Source organism: Triticum dicoccoides, chromosome 6A, assembly GCF_002162155.2.
Source record: "Triticum dicoccoides isolate Atlit2015 ecotype Zavitan chromosome 6A, WEW_v2.0, whole genome shotgun sequence".
Classification (NCBI taxonomy): Eukaryota; Viridiplantae; Streptophyta; class Magnoliopsida; order Poales; family Poaceae; genus Triticum; species Triticum dicoccoides.
The window spans coordinates 36,795,859-36,813,296 of NC_041390.1; the positions used below are offsets into that span (position 1 = coordinate 36,795,859).

At 43.5% G+C, this 17,438-nt stretch overlaps 1 protein-coding gene and 1 pseudogene across 1 annotated transcript; both read left to right on the top strand.

Annotated features, from left to right (window-relative positions):
• Nucleotides 1-9,006: 9,006 nt before the first annotated feature.
• LOC119315585 lies at nt 9,007-10,386 on the top strand (annotated as a pseudogene).
• Nucleotides 10,387-15,969: 5,583 nt separating this feature from the next.
• Nucleotides 15,970-17,160, top strand: LOC119315586. The gene has a single exon (XM_037590147.1). The coding sequence runs from the start codon at nt 15,970-15,972 to the stop codon at nt 17,158-17,160; it is 1,191 nt and encodes a 396-aa protein (XP_037446044.1).
• Nucleotides 17,161-17,438: the final 278 nt, after the last annotated feature.

Consider the following 17,438-nt stretch of genomic DNA (forward strand, 5'->3'; position numbering starts at 1 on the left):
ATAGGTGTGTTCCTTCAAAGATCGCTCTGTAGGATAGCATCTTGCTTACATAAGCTTTGGAACACATTAAGATAATAGTCATCCTACCATACAGTATCGAGAGTATTGCATCTCCAACAGAGTGGGTTAGTATAGTTACTCTCCTCAGTTCACCACTGGCTTATTTTCCCAGGTCCTAATTCACGGGATCTCCGATCACATAGGTTGGGTTACTACCATGGCAACTCATGCGGGTCTCATACCCATCTCCCTCGATGCATTATCTATCACAACACGTGATAACCCTTTCGTAAAGGGATCTGCCAGATTCTTAGCCGTATGCCACCCTGTGCGTTCGGTTTATTCGGTTTACATGGTTTGGTTTATATGGTTTTTCGGTTTGTACGGTATTAATACTTCGGTAAATACGGTATGAAATTAAAATACGATTCGGTTTCGGTATATACCAAATTATTTCGGTATGGTTTCGGTATATACCATAAAAACCAAAGTTGACGCGAATTTGAAAATGACGTAATAATAATTTGGAAATTTATGACTCAAAACACATACTATTTTACACAAATAGTATATGACTATATATATAAGTATATATGCATGCATTAATGGTTATGGACGTGCTTAGCATTTTAAAAAGAGAAAAAATGACTATGTTACAAGAAAATTTTACATGCTTATTAGTGAATTTGACTCATGTACAAGAAAAATGACAACTTGTATGGTTGTTCATCTCAAGAAATATAATTTTATTTTTTACTTCGGTTTATTCGGTTAACCATTCGGTTTTTCGGTATATACCATAAAAACCAAAGTTCAAATCGGTATGAAAAGTTCATACCATACCGAAACCAAAAACCATAAAAACCATAAAATCGGTTCGGTTCGGTTTATTTTCGGTATGGTTTTTCGGTTTGGTTTTGAAATGCACAGAGTGAGCCGTATGGACATAGTCCAACGCTATCACTCCGGAGTTTCTTAATTTTCTGACAGCTTTTAATCTCATTTTTATGTGTTTGGTGGACTTCATGTTTTCCTTTGAACTCTTCACCTTGGTGATGACAGTCTGATTGTCACAGTTCATAAGGATAGCCGGAACCGGTTTATCAACCAATGGCAAGTCCATCAAAAGATCTCGAAGCCATCTCGCTTCAACACCAGATGTGTCTAATGCTGTTAATTCTGCTTCCATTGTCGATCTCGTTAAGATCGTTTGCTTGCAAGACTTCCAGGAAACAACGCCACCTCCAAGAGTAAACATATACCCAGTTGTGGCCTTCATCTCATCAGCATCAGAGATCCAATTCGCATCACTATACCCTTCAAGTAACGACGGGTATCCGGTATAGTGAAGTCCATAGTTCATAGTACCTTTCAGATAGCGCATAACTCTCTCAACAGCATGCCAATGTACATCACCCGGTTTGGAAACAAACCGGCTCAGTTTGCTCACAGCAAACGCGATGTCAGGCCTCGTTGCGCTCGCTAGGTACATCAGTGAACCAATGATTTGAGAGTATCTCAATTGATCTTTAGCCATGCCTTTGGACGTTCGAATCAATACGCTAGGATCATATGGTGTTTGAGATGGCGTGCAGTCCGAATATCCAAAACGACTCAACACCTTCTCAACATAGTGGGATTGCAGAAGTGTAATTCCACCCTCATTATCTCTCAGTAGCTTGATGTTCAAGATAACATCAGCCACACCAAGGTCTTTCATCTCAAAGTTCTGAGATAGAAACGATTTGACCTCCTCAATGACTTTGAGGTTTGTTCCGAATATCAGTATGTCATCAACATACAAGCACAGTATAACTCCTTCGCCCCACCATGGCGATAGTATACACATTTGTCAGCCTCATTAACAACAAAACCAACAGATGTCAGAGGTGTATTAATTTATCATGCCATTGCTTAGGTGCCTGTTTCAGGCCATATAAAGATTTTATCAACCTAAACACCTTTCTTTCCTGACCATCTATCACAAAGCCATCAGGCTGTTGCATGTACATTTCCTCCTTTAGCTCTCCATTTAGAAAAGCCGTCTTAACATCCATCTGATGGACGAGAAGATCGTGCGAGGCCGCCAACGAGAGTAATACTCGAATGGTGGTCAGTCTAGCCACAGGTGAATAAGTATCAAAGAAATCTTCCTCTTCTTGCTGGTCATAGCCTTTGGCCACAAGCCTAGCCTTGTACTTTTCAATAGTACCATCAGGCCTAAGCTTCTTTTTGAACACCCACTTACACCCCAGTGGTTTGCTATCATAGGGACGATCAGTGATCTCCCATGTCCCGTTAGCCATGATGGAATCCATCTCGCTACGGACCGCATCCTTCTAGTAGTCAGCTTCTGGAGAGGCATACGCTTCTGAAATAGAAGTGGGAGTATCATCCATGAGGTACATGAAGAAATCATCACCAAAGGTCTTTGCAGTCCTTTGTCTCTTGCCCCTACCAAGGGTTTCCTCGTCATCGTCCTCAGGATTTTCATAATGTGTTTGTTCATAATATTCCATAGGTATGGCAGGTTCAGGAGTCTCCTCAGATTCCTGTCTAGAAGTGCTTTGCATATTTTTCATAGGAAAAATATCCTCGAAGAATGTAGCATCCTTAGACTCCATAATTATACCGACCTTCTGGTCAGGTACCTTAGATTTCACTACTAGAAATATATAGCCAACGATGTTCTTAGCGTAACCCAAATTAACGCAGTCCACAGTCTTTGGTCCAAGCTTACGCTTTTTGGGGATCGGCACATTGACTTTTGCCAAACAGCCCCAAGTACGCAAGTATGAGAGTGTTGTCCTTCTCTTTGCCCATTTCTCATAGGGAGTGATCTCATTATCGTTTGTCGGAACTTTATTCAGGACATAACATGCCGTCAATATAGCCTCCCCCACCATGCCTCGGATAAATCCGATGTATCTAACATGGCATTAACCAAATCCGTTAGAGTATGGTTTTTCCGCTCGGCAATCCCGTTTGACTGGGGTGAATAGGGAGGCGTCCTCTCATGAATAATGCCATGTTCCGCACAAAAAGAATCAAACTCACTCGAGAAGTACTCTCCACCACGATCTGACCGGACTCTTTAATTTTCTTTTCAAGTTGTTTCTCAATTTCTGCCTTATAGATTTTAAAGTAGTGTAGAGCCTCATCTTTAGTGTTTAACAGATACACATAGCAATATCTAGTGGAGTCATCTATCAATGTCATGAAGTATTTCTTTCCACCTTTAGTCAACGCACCATTCATCTCACAAAGATCAGAATGTATGAGTTCTAATGGTGCCAAGTGTCTCTCCTCCGCGGCCTTGTGAGGCTTGCGAGGTTGCTTAGCTTGCACACATGAAAGGCACTTAGAACCATTGGCTAAGGTGAAACTCGGGATTAAATCCAACTTGGCTAGCCGCGTCATAACACCGAAACTAATGTGACAAAGACGTGAATGCCAAACTTCTGATTCATTAACATTCAAATGAATATGGTTCATGACTTTATTACAAAATCTGCGAGGGAAAGGTGGAACATCCCTCCGCTCTCATAACCTTTTCCAACAAAGAGTCCATATTTCGTAACAACTAATTTATTAGACTCGAAAACCAACTTAAACCCTTCTCTACATAGAAGGGAGCCACTAACGAGGTTCTTCTTGATGGCGGGGACATGCTGCACATTCTTCAGCTGCACGATCCTTCCCAAAGTAAACTTCAGATCGACCGTGACAACACCATGAACAGAAGCACTCGCGCCATTCCCCATCAATACGGACCCGTGACCTGTGACCTGGTAAGAAGTGAACAATGAAATGTCAGCACACACATGAACACCTGCACCTGTGTCCACCCACCAATCGTTGGGTTGAAACACTGAAAAATAGTAAATAAATTACCGTACCAAGATGCACCATTCTCATTGTTGCCCACAATCATGTTGACAGACTTGGAATCCTATCCTGGCTTCTTGTACTTGTTTGGCCACTTGTTGGCCCAATGTTCAACCGAACCACAAGTAAAGCAGCTCTCATCCTTCTTGTTCTTCTTGAAGGTCTTCTTACCCTTCTTCTTAAAGTCGGTATTCTGTTGGACACCGTTCTTTCCCTTGGGCTTGTGGGAGTTATGGTTCCTCTGGTTCACCATGTTGGCGACAGAAGTCCCTTCGGTCCCTTTTCGATGCGAGTCTTTTGCCCTCGAATTCTGCTCAACACTCAGATAGCCAATGACATCCTCCATAGAGAATTCACGCCTCTGATGTTTCAGAGTGGTGGCAAAGTTCCTCCAGGAATTAGGGAGCTTAGCGATTATGCAGCCCGCGACAAACTTGCCCGGTAAATCGCACTTAAGAAGTTCAAGCTCCTTAACAATGCATATTATCTCGTGAGCCTGCTCCAATACAGGACGGTTTTTAACCATCTTGTAATCGTGGAACTGCTCTATAATATACATCTCGCTCCCTGCATCGGCGGCCCCGAATTTAGATTCGAGCGCCTCCCACAAGTCCTTGACGACATGCACATGTAAATATGCATCGACCAGTTTATCTCCGATCACGCTGAGAACTGCTCCGAGAAACACAAAGGTAGCCTCCTTGAACGCCTTCTCCTGTTCAGGAGCAATCGTTCCCGTGGAGACACCGGTGACCCAGAACACGTTCATAGCCGTGAGCCATAACGTGGTCTTAGTCTGCCAACGCTTAAAGTATGTACCGGTAAACTTATCCGGTTTCAGTGCAGCGGCAAAGCCACTTGCCGAAAAATTCCTACACATAATAGGTTTTTGGATTGTTGAGTAAATAGACAATTTCTCGATTAAATTAATCCACGAGTAAATCACTAGCACGACATTGTCACAAATAAACACATACTAATATTCAGTGAAGCTAGCACGTACTACGCTAATTGCAGAAAGATCTACGTATAACGCTAGCATGGCTAAAACAGTAGGAGCGGGATAAACGAGTTATACCCTCCAGTAGGCCATGCAGAGGCCGCGACTTTGGTGGCGGCAGCGGCGTCCTCGGCGGCCTTCTTGTCGGCGGCACGTTCGACGTCGGTGGACATGGTGATGATGAAGGCGATGCGGACGTAGAGGAAGTAGACGATCGGAAGCGAGCAGTCGCGTAATCGCTGCCCAAAAACCTATTCGCCCCTCGACCGTGTACGCGGCGGACGGGATGGTGTCACCGGCGGCAGCAGTAGCAAGGGAATGACGGTGATAAGCGCGTGGGTGTGAGCTCGGCTCGGCTCAATCCCGCAACCCACGGCGCGTCGTGATGAGGCGGGCAGCGGAGGAGGAGTGCGTGAGGGCCTCTTCTCTTCTCAAGCTCCAATAGCATGTAGAAGAGAAACCCTTATAAACCACTCCAACTCTCCTTCCACTAGCGGGGTGGGACTAAACTTTCCATTACACCTACCTAGTGCCATATAACCCACATGGGCCATTAGAGATTTTTCAGAAATTGCTATATGGGCCTAGAGCCCATCTCAAATTTCAGCAAAGAGTGCCTCGCAAACATCATATTCTCCCTCGCTCGTCCTCTCACAAGCATCATCTCCGGTGAGCTTGATCAGTTGGTGTTGCAAGACTTGGGCCGCAACGCTGTCGAAGGCAAGGGGTTGACCACAACAAGAGTGCTTCTGGCTCAGAAGCTTCGCATGTGCTTTTGCAGAGGAGCCAACATTGGTGTTCATTAAAAAATGTTCATGAATAATTAAAAAGTTTGTGAATTTCAAAAGTATTCTCAATTTTTTAAAATTTCCATGAACTTTTAAAACATGTTTCTGTTTAAAAATCATGAATTAAATATATTCATTTTTTCTTAAAATTTTCTTAATTCTAAAAATATTCGTGAATAAAAATTATGAATTAAAAAATATTCGTGAATTTAAAAAAGTTGTTCCTGAATTTTTTAAAATGATCATAAATATAATAAATAAAAATAAAACAATAAAAAACTGAATAGAAAAAGGAAAAGGGGAAAAATAAAATCTTATAGGAAAAACCAAGAAATAGGAAACACAAAAAGACTGTTGCGACTCGTGTGTCCGATTCAAACTAATTGAGTTGGCCTACGTCGTAATCTATGTGCGGAAAGGAAAACACTTGAAATGGTCTGTCATTTTTGTATCTCAAACAATATTTCGAATTTTGATTTCAAATTTTGTGACAAGAGAGATCGATGCTCCGTCGATGTGTTGCATTTTTTTCAGAATTTTTTGAACCTTTTAAAAAATGTTTTTCGCATCGGAGCACCGGGAGCACCCTAGGCCTGGGAGCACTAGATACTTTCCCTGCTGGTTCCTGTCCAACGCCACACTCCCCACCTTTGCTAACTCAATTCCGGCCGATTAGTCTATGCAATGTGTTATACAAGATCGCGTCCAAGGTGATTGCAAACAGACTGAAGCAGGTTCTCCCAGAGATTATTTCAGAGGAGCAGTCGGCCTTTGTGCCAGGGAGACATATTACAGATAACATCATCAGTGCTTATGAGTGTCTCCACTTTATGAAGCGCAGTAAAGCCAAAGTTAATAGTTTTTGTGCCCTAAAGCTAGATACGATGAAAGCATACGACAGACTAGAGTGGGACTACTTGCAGGCGATAATGATCAAGCTGGGTTTCGCTCCAGCATGGGTACAAATCATCATGAACATGGTGCGGTCAGTATCGTTCTCAGTACTTTTTAATGGTGAGAGACTTGGCACTTTTTATCCATCCAGAGGAATTCGACAGGGAGATCCGATATCCCCATACCTCTTTTTAATCGCAGCAGAGGGCCTTTCGTGCCTACTGAAATCCAGTTCTTCGTCGTCTCAGCTAGAAGGGATCAAGGTGGCTCCCACGGCGCCCGTCGTGAACCATCTCCTTTTCGCTGATGATAGCCTGCTGATGTTTAAATCGAGTGTTGAAGGGGTTGTTGCAGTATCAAACCTGTTGGAGCAATATTGTTTGGCCTCAAGACAGCGCATAAATCACGAGAAATCATCTATCTTTTTCAGTAGAGGATGTCCGCAGGGTATGAGAGAAAGCATCAAAACCACTTTGAATGTCCAGAATGAATCCCTTAGCGACAGGTATTTGGGTATGCCTACGGACGTGGGGCACTCAAAGAATGGCACTTTCAGATACTTGCGAGACCGAGTATGGGAAAAGATCAGAGGTTGGATGGAAAAAAATTTGTCGGCTGCGGGAAAGGAAGTACTTATCAAGTCAGTCGCGCAGTCCATACTGGTGTTTTCTATGTCGTGCTTCCGTCTGCCAAGGGGTTTATGCGAGAGTGTCACTTCATTGATCAGGCAGTTTTGGTGGGGGAGTAAGCAAGGGAAGCGTAAGCCAAGCTGGGTATCCTGGGACGAGATGATGAAGCCTAAACATCTCGGTGGCCTTGGTTTTAGGGACTTGGGAAATTTTTAACTTGGGCCTACTGTCCAAACAGGCATGGCTTCTGCTCCAATACCCTACCTCCTTGAGCGCACGCATACTCAAGAATGTTTATTTCCCGGATGTATCTTTGTTTGAAGCAGAGTTGGGCCACCATCCATCACAGATCTGGCGGGCTATTCTTGACGGGAGAGACATTATGGTGCAAGGACTAGTAAGGAGAATTGGCAACGGAGAAACTACCGACATATGGTCTGACAATTGGCTACCTGGCTCACTTATAAAGAGACCGATCACATCTCTTACCCAGCATCCGCCACATAGAGTTTCAGAACTTATCAACCACACTACCTCCTCGTGGAATAAACAGCTAGTTCGGTCAACCTTTATACCAATTGATGCGGAGGCAATTTTGCAGATCCCTCTTTGCACAAGACAGATTGACAACTTTTGGGCATGGAGCGAAGATAGGAGGGGGATATTCTCGGTGAGAACCGCCTATAGGATGATTCAGCAAAGGAAATTAAGTCGTGAAGCTTGGTTATATGAACAAGATGGGTCGTCTCACACACATGCAGATGGCGATGGTTGGACAAAACTTTGGGGAATCAAGGTACCATCGAAGCTCAAGGTCTTCCTGTGGAGATTTGCGAGGCGTACAACTCCAAAGGCTGCACTTTTGCATCACCGAAACATGGCGGATTCGGCCGTGTGCTGCCTATGCGGAGCCGAAGACACTTAGAGACACGCGCTGTTAAACTGCACTGTCTCTCGAAGCACATGGGCGTTGTCTTCGGAACACATACTTGATGTGCTTAACAGAAACGAGGAACCGGACCCGAAGAGGTGGCTTTTCTCCATGCAAGAGGCGTTATCTCATGATGAGTTCACAAACTTTGTGGTCACTCTTTGGGCACTGTGGGGAGCACGCCGCAAGGCAATTTATGAGCATATCTATCAAAGCCCGTCCTCTGTTCAAGCATTTGTAAACTCATACGTGAATGAACTCAATGCACTGCAGTCCATCAAAACGTCGCAGAGTTCGAGACCAGCGCCAAGACGATCAGGGTGGATCGCTCCATCTGGAGGGTTGGCAAAGTTTAATGTTGATGCTTCAGTGGGGAGAGGAAGAGGACATGGAGCTGTAGCAGCGATTTCTAGAAATTCAGACGGTAATTTCTTGGGAGCCTCGGCAGTGGTCTTCAGAGGTATAGCTGAACCGGCGACTCTCGAGTGCATGGCGATCAGGGAGGCTCTAGCCCTAGCTGATGATTTGAACGTGGCAAACATCCAGGTGGCCTTGGATGCGAAGGTGGTGGTACAAGATATCCAGGAGAAGAACCCGACAGAGTATAGTGCGATCATACATGAAATATTAGAGCATATACTTTCTTTCCAAGTCTGTAATATTTCTCACGAATTTAGGAGCTCGAATACCAAGGCTCACAAGCTCGCGAAGCATGCTTTATCCCTTCCGGCTGGCCGACATGTTTGATTGGGACAGCCGGACGGTCTCTCTTTCGTCCCTGTAAACATCGTGACATCGGAATAAAAAGCTTCGGAGTTTGTCTAAAAAAAAAACTCCCCACCCCAGTCCCCACCCGCGAGCGAGCTCTAGGGCGAGATGAGCAGCCGCCGCAGCCACCACGCCCGCTCGGCGGCGACCGCGCCGCTGGACGACGACGACCTGCTCTCCGAGATCCTGCTCCGCCTCCCGCCGCAGCCCTCCTCCCTCCCGCGCACATCCCTCGTCTGCAAGCGCTGGCGCTGCCTCGTCTCCGACCCCGGCTTCTTCCGCTGATTCCGCCTCCGCCACCGCCACAACCCTCCGCTCCTCGGTTTCTTCGACAAATACGAAGGTCGGCCCTTCCTACCTACTCTGGATACCCCCAATCGCGTCCCTCCCGAGCGCTTCTCCTTGCTGTGCGACAAGGATCACGACGACTCCACGACCCTTGGATGTCGCCATGGTCTCGTGCTCGTCTACCTTCCGAGCCGTTTCCAGGTCCTGGTGTGGGACCCCGTCACCGGCGACCAGCACCACATTGCCGTTCCCCGGGAGTTCGAGAAGAACCTAATCAACGGGGCGGTGCTTCGCGCTGACGGCGACGCCCAGCACTTCTAGGTGGTTCTGGCAGTGGCAGACGGCTACGACGTACACCATACACGAGCGCTCGCCTGTGTTTACTCGTCAAAGACCGGCTTGTGGGGAAATCTTATCTCTACACCGCTCCCATACCAGGAATCTGGGTGCAATCTTCGCACCATGGTTTATTCGAGGGACGCTGTGCTGGTTGGGAATTCCCTGTACTGGAAGCTTGCTGGGAACTTGATTGGTATCCTCGAGTTTGATTTGGAGAGGCAGAGCCTAGCTGTGATACGGGTGCCAGTGGATATGCTTGGCGAGGGTAACTCCTTCACGGTTATGAGGGCCGAGGGTGGTGGGCTGGGTTTCCTCTTTGTGCCGTACTCAGACGGCAATGCCCAGTTATGGAACAGGAAGATCGATTGCGATGGTGTTGCTTCATGGGGGCTTGCAAGAACTATTGAACTGGACAAGCTACTTTCTGTGGGATGGCCCTATGTGATGCTCGGGTTCGCTGAGCAGAATAATGTGGTGTTTTTTTGGACAGTTAACGGCGTCTTAATGGTCAAGCTTGAGTCATTGAAGTTCAAGAAGCTTTTTGAAACCATGACTTTGTCTTACTATCATCCATTCGAAAGTGTCTACGGTGGAGGTAATAGTCTGGCTTACTTCCTAAAAAAAAGTCTGTTTTTTTGTTAGGTTGCTGATGAAATATTGCTCACATTATTTATTGTTAAGCTAAAAATATTTAGGTAGTGTCATATCATTTGTTTCCTTTGCTGCTTTATGGTTTCTTCAATGTATAGCGATGATGCTCTGTGTAATGATTGTGTTCTTGAAAAAATAATCCTGTGGTTTTTAATCTGTTTCTGTTATGTAGCCAAGCAGTGGGCTGCAATTGGTTTGCTTCCTCCTTAGTACTTCAACTTAGTAAACTTAGTAAAGGGTTGGAAGTTAGTAAACTTCGCCATTTTTTCTCAAGATGAGATCCACAACAGTTGGAAGTTCACTACATGAAAAACTGACTTGAATCCTTTGGAAGATTAAGCCTGTAATATTTCCTTCATTCTGTATCGTTATCTCCGCTGATATTTCTAATAGTCTTAAATGCATAATAACCACTTCATTTGAAATTTGCGAGTAACTGCCCATTTATCACTTCTAGAACTGTCCTACGTGTGGCAAGTTCATTGCACCAGGAAACATTTATAACCAGTGTTCATTTTCATCTTTTAATGCTAAATTTATTTAAAGATAATTTAAACCAGGATTACTTATGTTGCCAGGATTTGTTAGTATGGAGTTTTGCAATATGGTGTGGAAGGAGCTTCAGATTAGCTCTATATAAAGCCTCCATTTTTTACCAGCTAATTGTATGATTGTGCATGTTATTCATTTGCATGATATCAATGAGTATGCACTGTTTTGGGAATATTCACTAAATTTGGCAATAGGTGTATTATATTTATCTGTTTCGTTATTGTATCAAATCCGAGTTGCTTTCTTGAATTACACCAATGGATTTACCTAAATACCTAGTTGATGCATCTCGTTTCTATGTCTTTCATCCGAATGTCGTGAGCGAGCCAAACATCCCGCTTCGGGTTTATTGATAGCTAATACTGGTTACAATATAGGACTCTCTTTGTATAGCAAGTTAGTAAATAAGAAAGCTTCAGATGTTTCATCTGGATAGGGCATGCACTAACTAACTTTGTAAAATAACTAAGGTATTACCTCTGTAACTAAATCTGAACTGCAAAAACGTCGTATATTTAGTTACAGAGGGAGTATTTGATATGGATAATATATTTTATGTGGAAATCAGGGGCTGACTTGAGGATCAAGCCTTCAGTTCCTTCACCTTATCCTTATTGCGGCAGCCGTGTACTCTGCCCATATGATACATTGTTTGACTTCTTATGCTTTTAGGAACATGTGGCTGAGCTTTTGGTCGATGCATAAGATGATTGTCCGGTTGGATATCCTATTTGATCTACTGGTTGAGCAGGTAAGCTTATCTCCTACTGATGTTCTATCTCATTTCTACTGGATATGCTCCTTGTTTGCCCTCCCTTCCATCCAGCTTCCTTGCTTTCAGTTGTTCTCCTCCTTAGCACTCTCCAAGTTCCTTCTGGTAGTGGCTCTTCTCCCTCTAGCCCCTCCAGTGAGTGGCTGATGACTTATGACTCTTCCTCTTTCCCTATTTGTGCATATGTTCGTGCCTGCTTAGAGTTGAGAATGTTGTCATGCTAAGTAGTAGGAAATGAAGCACTAACCTTTACTTTGCTTTAGTGATATATTTGTGTTTCTGTTTTACTCTTCGCAGCATTGCCTTTTACTTTTTACCCACTGTGGTTATGGGCCAATCAAGTCCTAGTGTGATTTGCATGTTGTCCCGTCTACACAAGTGAATAAGTAATTGATAGCTAACAATACCCGAGCATCTGTTTTCAAAGTTCCTTTATTGGTATCCCATTTCATGTTGCTGCTTGTTTTGGATCATTGTGATACCCATTGAATTAATGATTGCCACAATACTTGATATTGCCTTTGTTAAATCGTATACTGCCGTTCATCGTTTGCTTGCAGTTATTTAGTCTTTTTTACTTGTTTTAGGCTGTTTGCTCAAGCATTTTCTTAGAAAAGGTCACTCATTGCCCTTCAAACTTGTATGTAATTGGCCATCAGCCACTAATGTAATTTGGTTGGTCCAAAATATAGGCAGCTATGCTTTGTGTGGAGTCAAGTTCTTCAATTTTGGCTACCATGGAGTGTTAATACTTTGTATCAAACACAGTTCAAAATGACATGTGTTAATACTTTAGACTAGTGGTGAAATTATTGCTTGATGTCAAGACTTAAGAGTAAAAAGATGGCAGTGATTATGGTTCAAATGAAGTTTCAGTTAATAAGATGATGCATAATCCCTTGCTTGAAGCTTGTACAACATGAATTTTGATGAAATTCCATTCATTAGTGACTAGCTAGCTCGTACATTTGTAAAATTATGCCTGTGAGATAGAAACAAGATCTTCTATCCTACTCCATCCCATGAGCCTTTCATAGGCCCACTGTTCTTTTAGCTTCTACTCAGGCCAAATGTAGCCATATAAACTGCTTTCATCGCTAATGTAGTACTTCTGTTAGCATATTATCTTTACAGTAATAGTGAAATTATTGCTTTATGCTGTGAAAAGTGGCAGTCATTTTGGATCTAAGGAAGTTCAAGTAATAAATAAGATGATAACGGCCCTTGCTTGAAGCTTGTATAATATGGATTTTGTTGGAATTTGATTCGTTGCTGACTAGCCAACTCGTACGTTTTTAAAAAGTAGGCCTATGAGGTAGAAACCCGATGTCTCTTCTTTCCTACTCTACGAGACCACCATGAGCCCCTCATATGACCGCTGTTTTTCTAGCTTCAATCAGGTAAATGTAGCAAAAAACTTCAAAAAGAATAGATGCTGAAGGCATGGTAATACACTACAAATTACCTGTTGTTTTCTGTTTGTAATGTTTTTTCTTTTTCTAATAATGCCGAGATGATTCAAGTTTGGAACCTTTTACAAAACTTCCACATGGTGAAGCTAATGTTTTTTTGTTGAGTCATACAAAGGTCATGAGAATGACAACAACGGATTTTCCTGAATAAATAGTACATAATGGTTTGACTGATGATACTGCTTGCTCGGCAGGTTTGGAGTTACATTCCGGTGACTCAAATGCAGAAATGGCTTGTTGGGTGTATGTAGGTTCTTCCATTCTGTATGCTTGACGTGGAGACTGGCATTTACCCTCTCAATGCAGCATATGCACTGGTCAGCTGTGAAATGGACTTGTAGGAATTAGTAGCTTAATTTGCTGACTATCTAATTCTTGTGGACATTCGTCGACTGGCATGAATGATGGTTGACTTGGTTCGTTCAATAAGTAGTTTCCTTGCGTTTCATTTAATTTGGTTTTTGCTTCATTTCTCAAGCAAGCATGTTCTGGCGAGCTCACCTCTTCCTTGCATTTTACTGTGCATGCATGTGTGCTGTTGTATCAGGCAGGGAAGTTTCTAGCCGATTTTGCGTGTATTTTGTTGAATGTCTATCTGATTATTTTAGAAGCTTAGTTACCTGGTGCTATTTGGTAGTACTGCATAGATACAAGTGTCCATTTGATCAGGGCGAGGGGCAACGCTTTGTTGCTCTCCTTGACATGATAGTATATATGCTGGGAAGGCTTGGATTCGTTTATGATGGGCTTTTAAGAAGTATATGTCTCAACTTACTTCCTGTCAAAGACGGTGAATAATCTGGCTGTTGTGAATAGGAAATGGTTTTCTAAATCAATGCAGAATAAATATTACAATTAATTTGCTTCTATACAACGATGGCGGCCTTTGCTTTAAGATACACAAACTTTTACATACGTAGTGCAATGAAGCAAGACACACATGCTCAACATCCTAAGCTCCCACATATATATTTTTTGTTAAAAGAAAGAGCTCCTGAAAATTCAGTGGTAAGAAATTTCTACAGCAGCTGTGACACAGCACACGCACAGATCATAGTATCCGGGACAAATCTCAGTGACGGCGGGAGAACTATCATCATATCTCAGTCATAAGAGATGGAGAAAGCTTGGTTAATTCGTAGAAAATTGGGCAAATTTAACTTGGCCTGTACCACCCGACATGTAGAATAGACAAGCTTGCGAGACTCCGGGCAAACATACAAACAAAGCATATCCCCTATCTATGGGGCATTGCCACTGGGTTGCACTCTTTGTCCTTCGAATCTGACCCTTTCGGGGCTGGAGAGAGGGCATAGCTGATGGAAGTGAAACCGTGCCTTTCTGGTCTCGAGAGGTCGACGATTTCCAGCACCATCCCACATGCCAGTCATACCCTTTGGAGCTTGAAGTCTTCTGCAGTATCGGTGTTTCTCACCAAGGCGGGTATTTATGAGTGATGATGATACACATGAACAAAACCATACATAAGAATAAGATAACCCATATAGCTATATTTGTGCTAACATGGCGTATATTCACAGTGGTTCTACCTACCTATGGAGCAGAGATGATGTGAGAACTATTTAAATAGGTATAGTGACTTGAGCTTAGCTTAGATGGTTTAGGTTCCTTGTGGTGAAACCAACCACTAGGCTTTAAGTCCTGCATGCTTTTATAGGGGTGAATATATCAAAAATTGCTTTTGGAGCTCGGCCTCCATGTAGGTCGGTTTTTGAAAAATTCAAAATTCATATTTTTACATTTCAAAAAAAACTAAAAAACAAACATACATGGATGCATAACACATGTGCGTAAATTTTCAGGACGAAATATGTTGAAATAAGGCTATGCAGAAAAGAAAAACCTGTGACTTTTCAACCCATGATACTATTCATCCCAAAAATCCATGAATTTGTTCTTTTTGCACAGATTGCATCTTAAGGTATTTCATTCTGAAAATTTACACACACACACACACGCACACATGCGCGCACACACACACAAACGCGCGCGCGCGCACACACACACACACGCACGCACCACATCCTTGTATACTTGTTTATTTATTTTTCAGTTTTTTTACACCAAAATAGTATGGATTTGATTTTTTTCAAAAAATCGGGCTTTTCACAAAAATAGTATGTATGTAAGCAAATGTGTTAAAGAACTGTTTAAGAGGTATATCATATGATTAATTACTTTTCTCATTGTTCGTCTCTAACTCACGTGAAACCTTCCAACTCACGTGAAACCTTCCAAAAAAAACGCTTTGCAACATGAGAATGGTTGCCATTTGTGGGTCTAAAACCACATCGAAGGTGCGGCGTGTGAGCAAAACAGCCCTCCACAACGGGTGTTGGGGATATTTTATTGGGTACCAATTTAGGGGGCTGGCAGAGTACAATGATATTTGTTCCTACAAATTCCGATAAATATAATATTTTTTTTGGAAATGATTTATTTTTCAAACAACTTTGATTCTAAAACTAAATTCAGATAAATTTAAATTCAATTCATGGTAAAAAATTAAAACAATTTATTCATTGATAGTATATGTCAAACATATATTTTTGAAACAAGTATCACTTAATTTACAGTTAAAATGAGTGAGATAGACTTTTTTCTAGGACTAAAAAGAATTCATGTAGTAATTTTCAATATTTTGTGATATGAGCCCTTGCTAGCAGCCACATTTTTCTTTCATGTGGGATCAAACTTTCAGGTGGTGTTTTTTCTTACATGGAATAAACCGTTGTATAACGAGGTGAAATGGAAAGAAATCTACGATGACTTAAAAAATGTCACTCACAAAAATAAAAAATATGAAAAAATCATGGGCTTTAATGTTTGTGTAGCTACTATGGGCCATGGGCTCTCGAACAGTGAAGGCAAAGTGAAATAGTCACTGGCTCTCACTCCACTTCACATCCCACCACGGACCAGTGTCTCCTGCTAGTCCGAGTCCACTGCTTCCCCACGCGAGCGACCTAGGGCGAGATGAGTAGCCGCCGCCGCCGCCACGCCCGCTCGCCGGCGTCCGCGCCGCTGGACGACGACGACCTCCTCTGCGAGATCCTGCTCCGCCTTCCCCCGGAGCCCTCCTCCCTCCCGCGCGCGTCCCTCGTCTGCAAGCGCTGGCGCTGCCTCGTCTCCGACGCCGGCTTCTTCCGCCGATTCCGCCTCCGCCACCGTCGCAAACCTCCCCTTCTCGGCTTCTTCGACAGATTTGATCGCCTCTCCTTCCTGCCCACTCTGGAGGCCCCCAATCGTGTTCCCTGCGAGCGCTTCTCCTTCCAGTGCCCCGACTTCGGCAGCTGCTCCAGCTCCCTTGGATGCCGCGATGGCCTCATGCTCCTCTTCCTCCGTGAGCGTCTCCAGGTCCTGGTGTGGGACCCCGTCACCGGCGACCAGCACCGCATTGCCATTCCTGCAGCGTTCGATGACAAGAAAACCCTGATCGGCCTGATCAATGGGGCGGTTCTTCGTGCTGCCGAAGACGCCCGACACTTCCAGGTGGTCTTGGTAGTCGCAGATGGCGACGACGAACATCATATACGGGCGCTTGCTTGTGTTTACTCGTCAAAGACTGGCTTATGGGGAAATCTGATCTCAACACCGATTCCATACCAGCCTTCTGATAGTTCATTCCGTGTCCCTACCATGGTTTATAGAGATGACGCTGTGCTGGCTGGAGGTTCCCTTTACTGGAAGCTTGTTGGGAATATGGTTGGAATTCTCGAGTTTGATTTGGAGAAGCAGAGTCTAGCTGTGATACAGGTGCCAGTGGATATGTATAGCGGAGGCAACTGCTTCAGGGTTATGCAGGCCGAGGGTGGTGGGCTGGGTTTCCTTCTTGTTTCGGAATCAGACTGCACTGCCAAGTTATGGAAGAGGAACACTGATTCTGATGGCGTTGCTTCATGGGAGCTTGGAAGAACTATTGAACTGGACAAGCTACTTTCTCTGAAATCAAAGGAGAAAGGGCGCCTTGAGATACTAGGGTTTGCTGAGCAGAATAATGTGATGTTTCTGTGGACATTTATCGGCGTCATGATGATCCAGCTTGAGTCATTGGAGTTCAAGAATCTTTATAAAACCATGTTCTTTTCTTACTATCATCCATTTGAAAGTGTCTACAGTGCAGGTAATAGCATGCCTTACATTGCAGATACAACAAAACCAAGTTAATTTTTGATCATTGGCTGCTGCAATTATGTTCACATCATTTCTTGTTAAGCGAACAATTTAGTTAGTTTTTTCTTTTGCTGCTTGATGATCTCTTTAATGTATAGTGATGATGTTCTGTGGTGTGCTGTTCTAAATACAAGAATTGCAAAGAACTTTGTAGAATACAACAACAACAACAACAACAACAAAGCCTTTAGTCCCAAACAAGTTGGGGTAGGCTAGAGGTGAAACCCATAAGATCTCGCAACCAACTCATGGCTCTGGCACATGGATAGCAA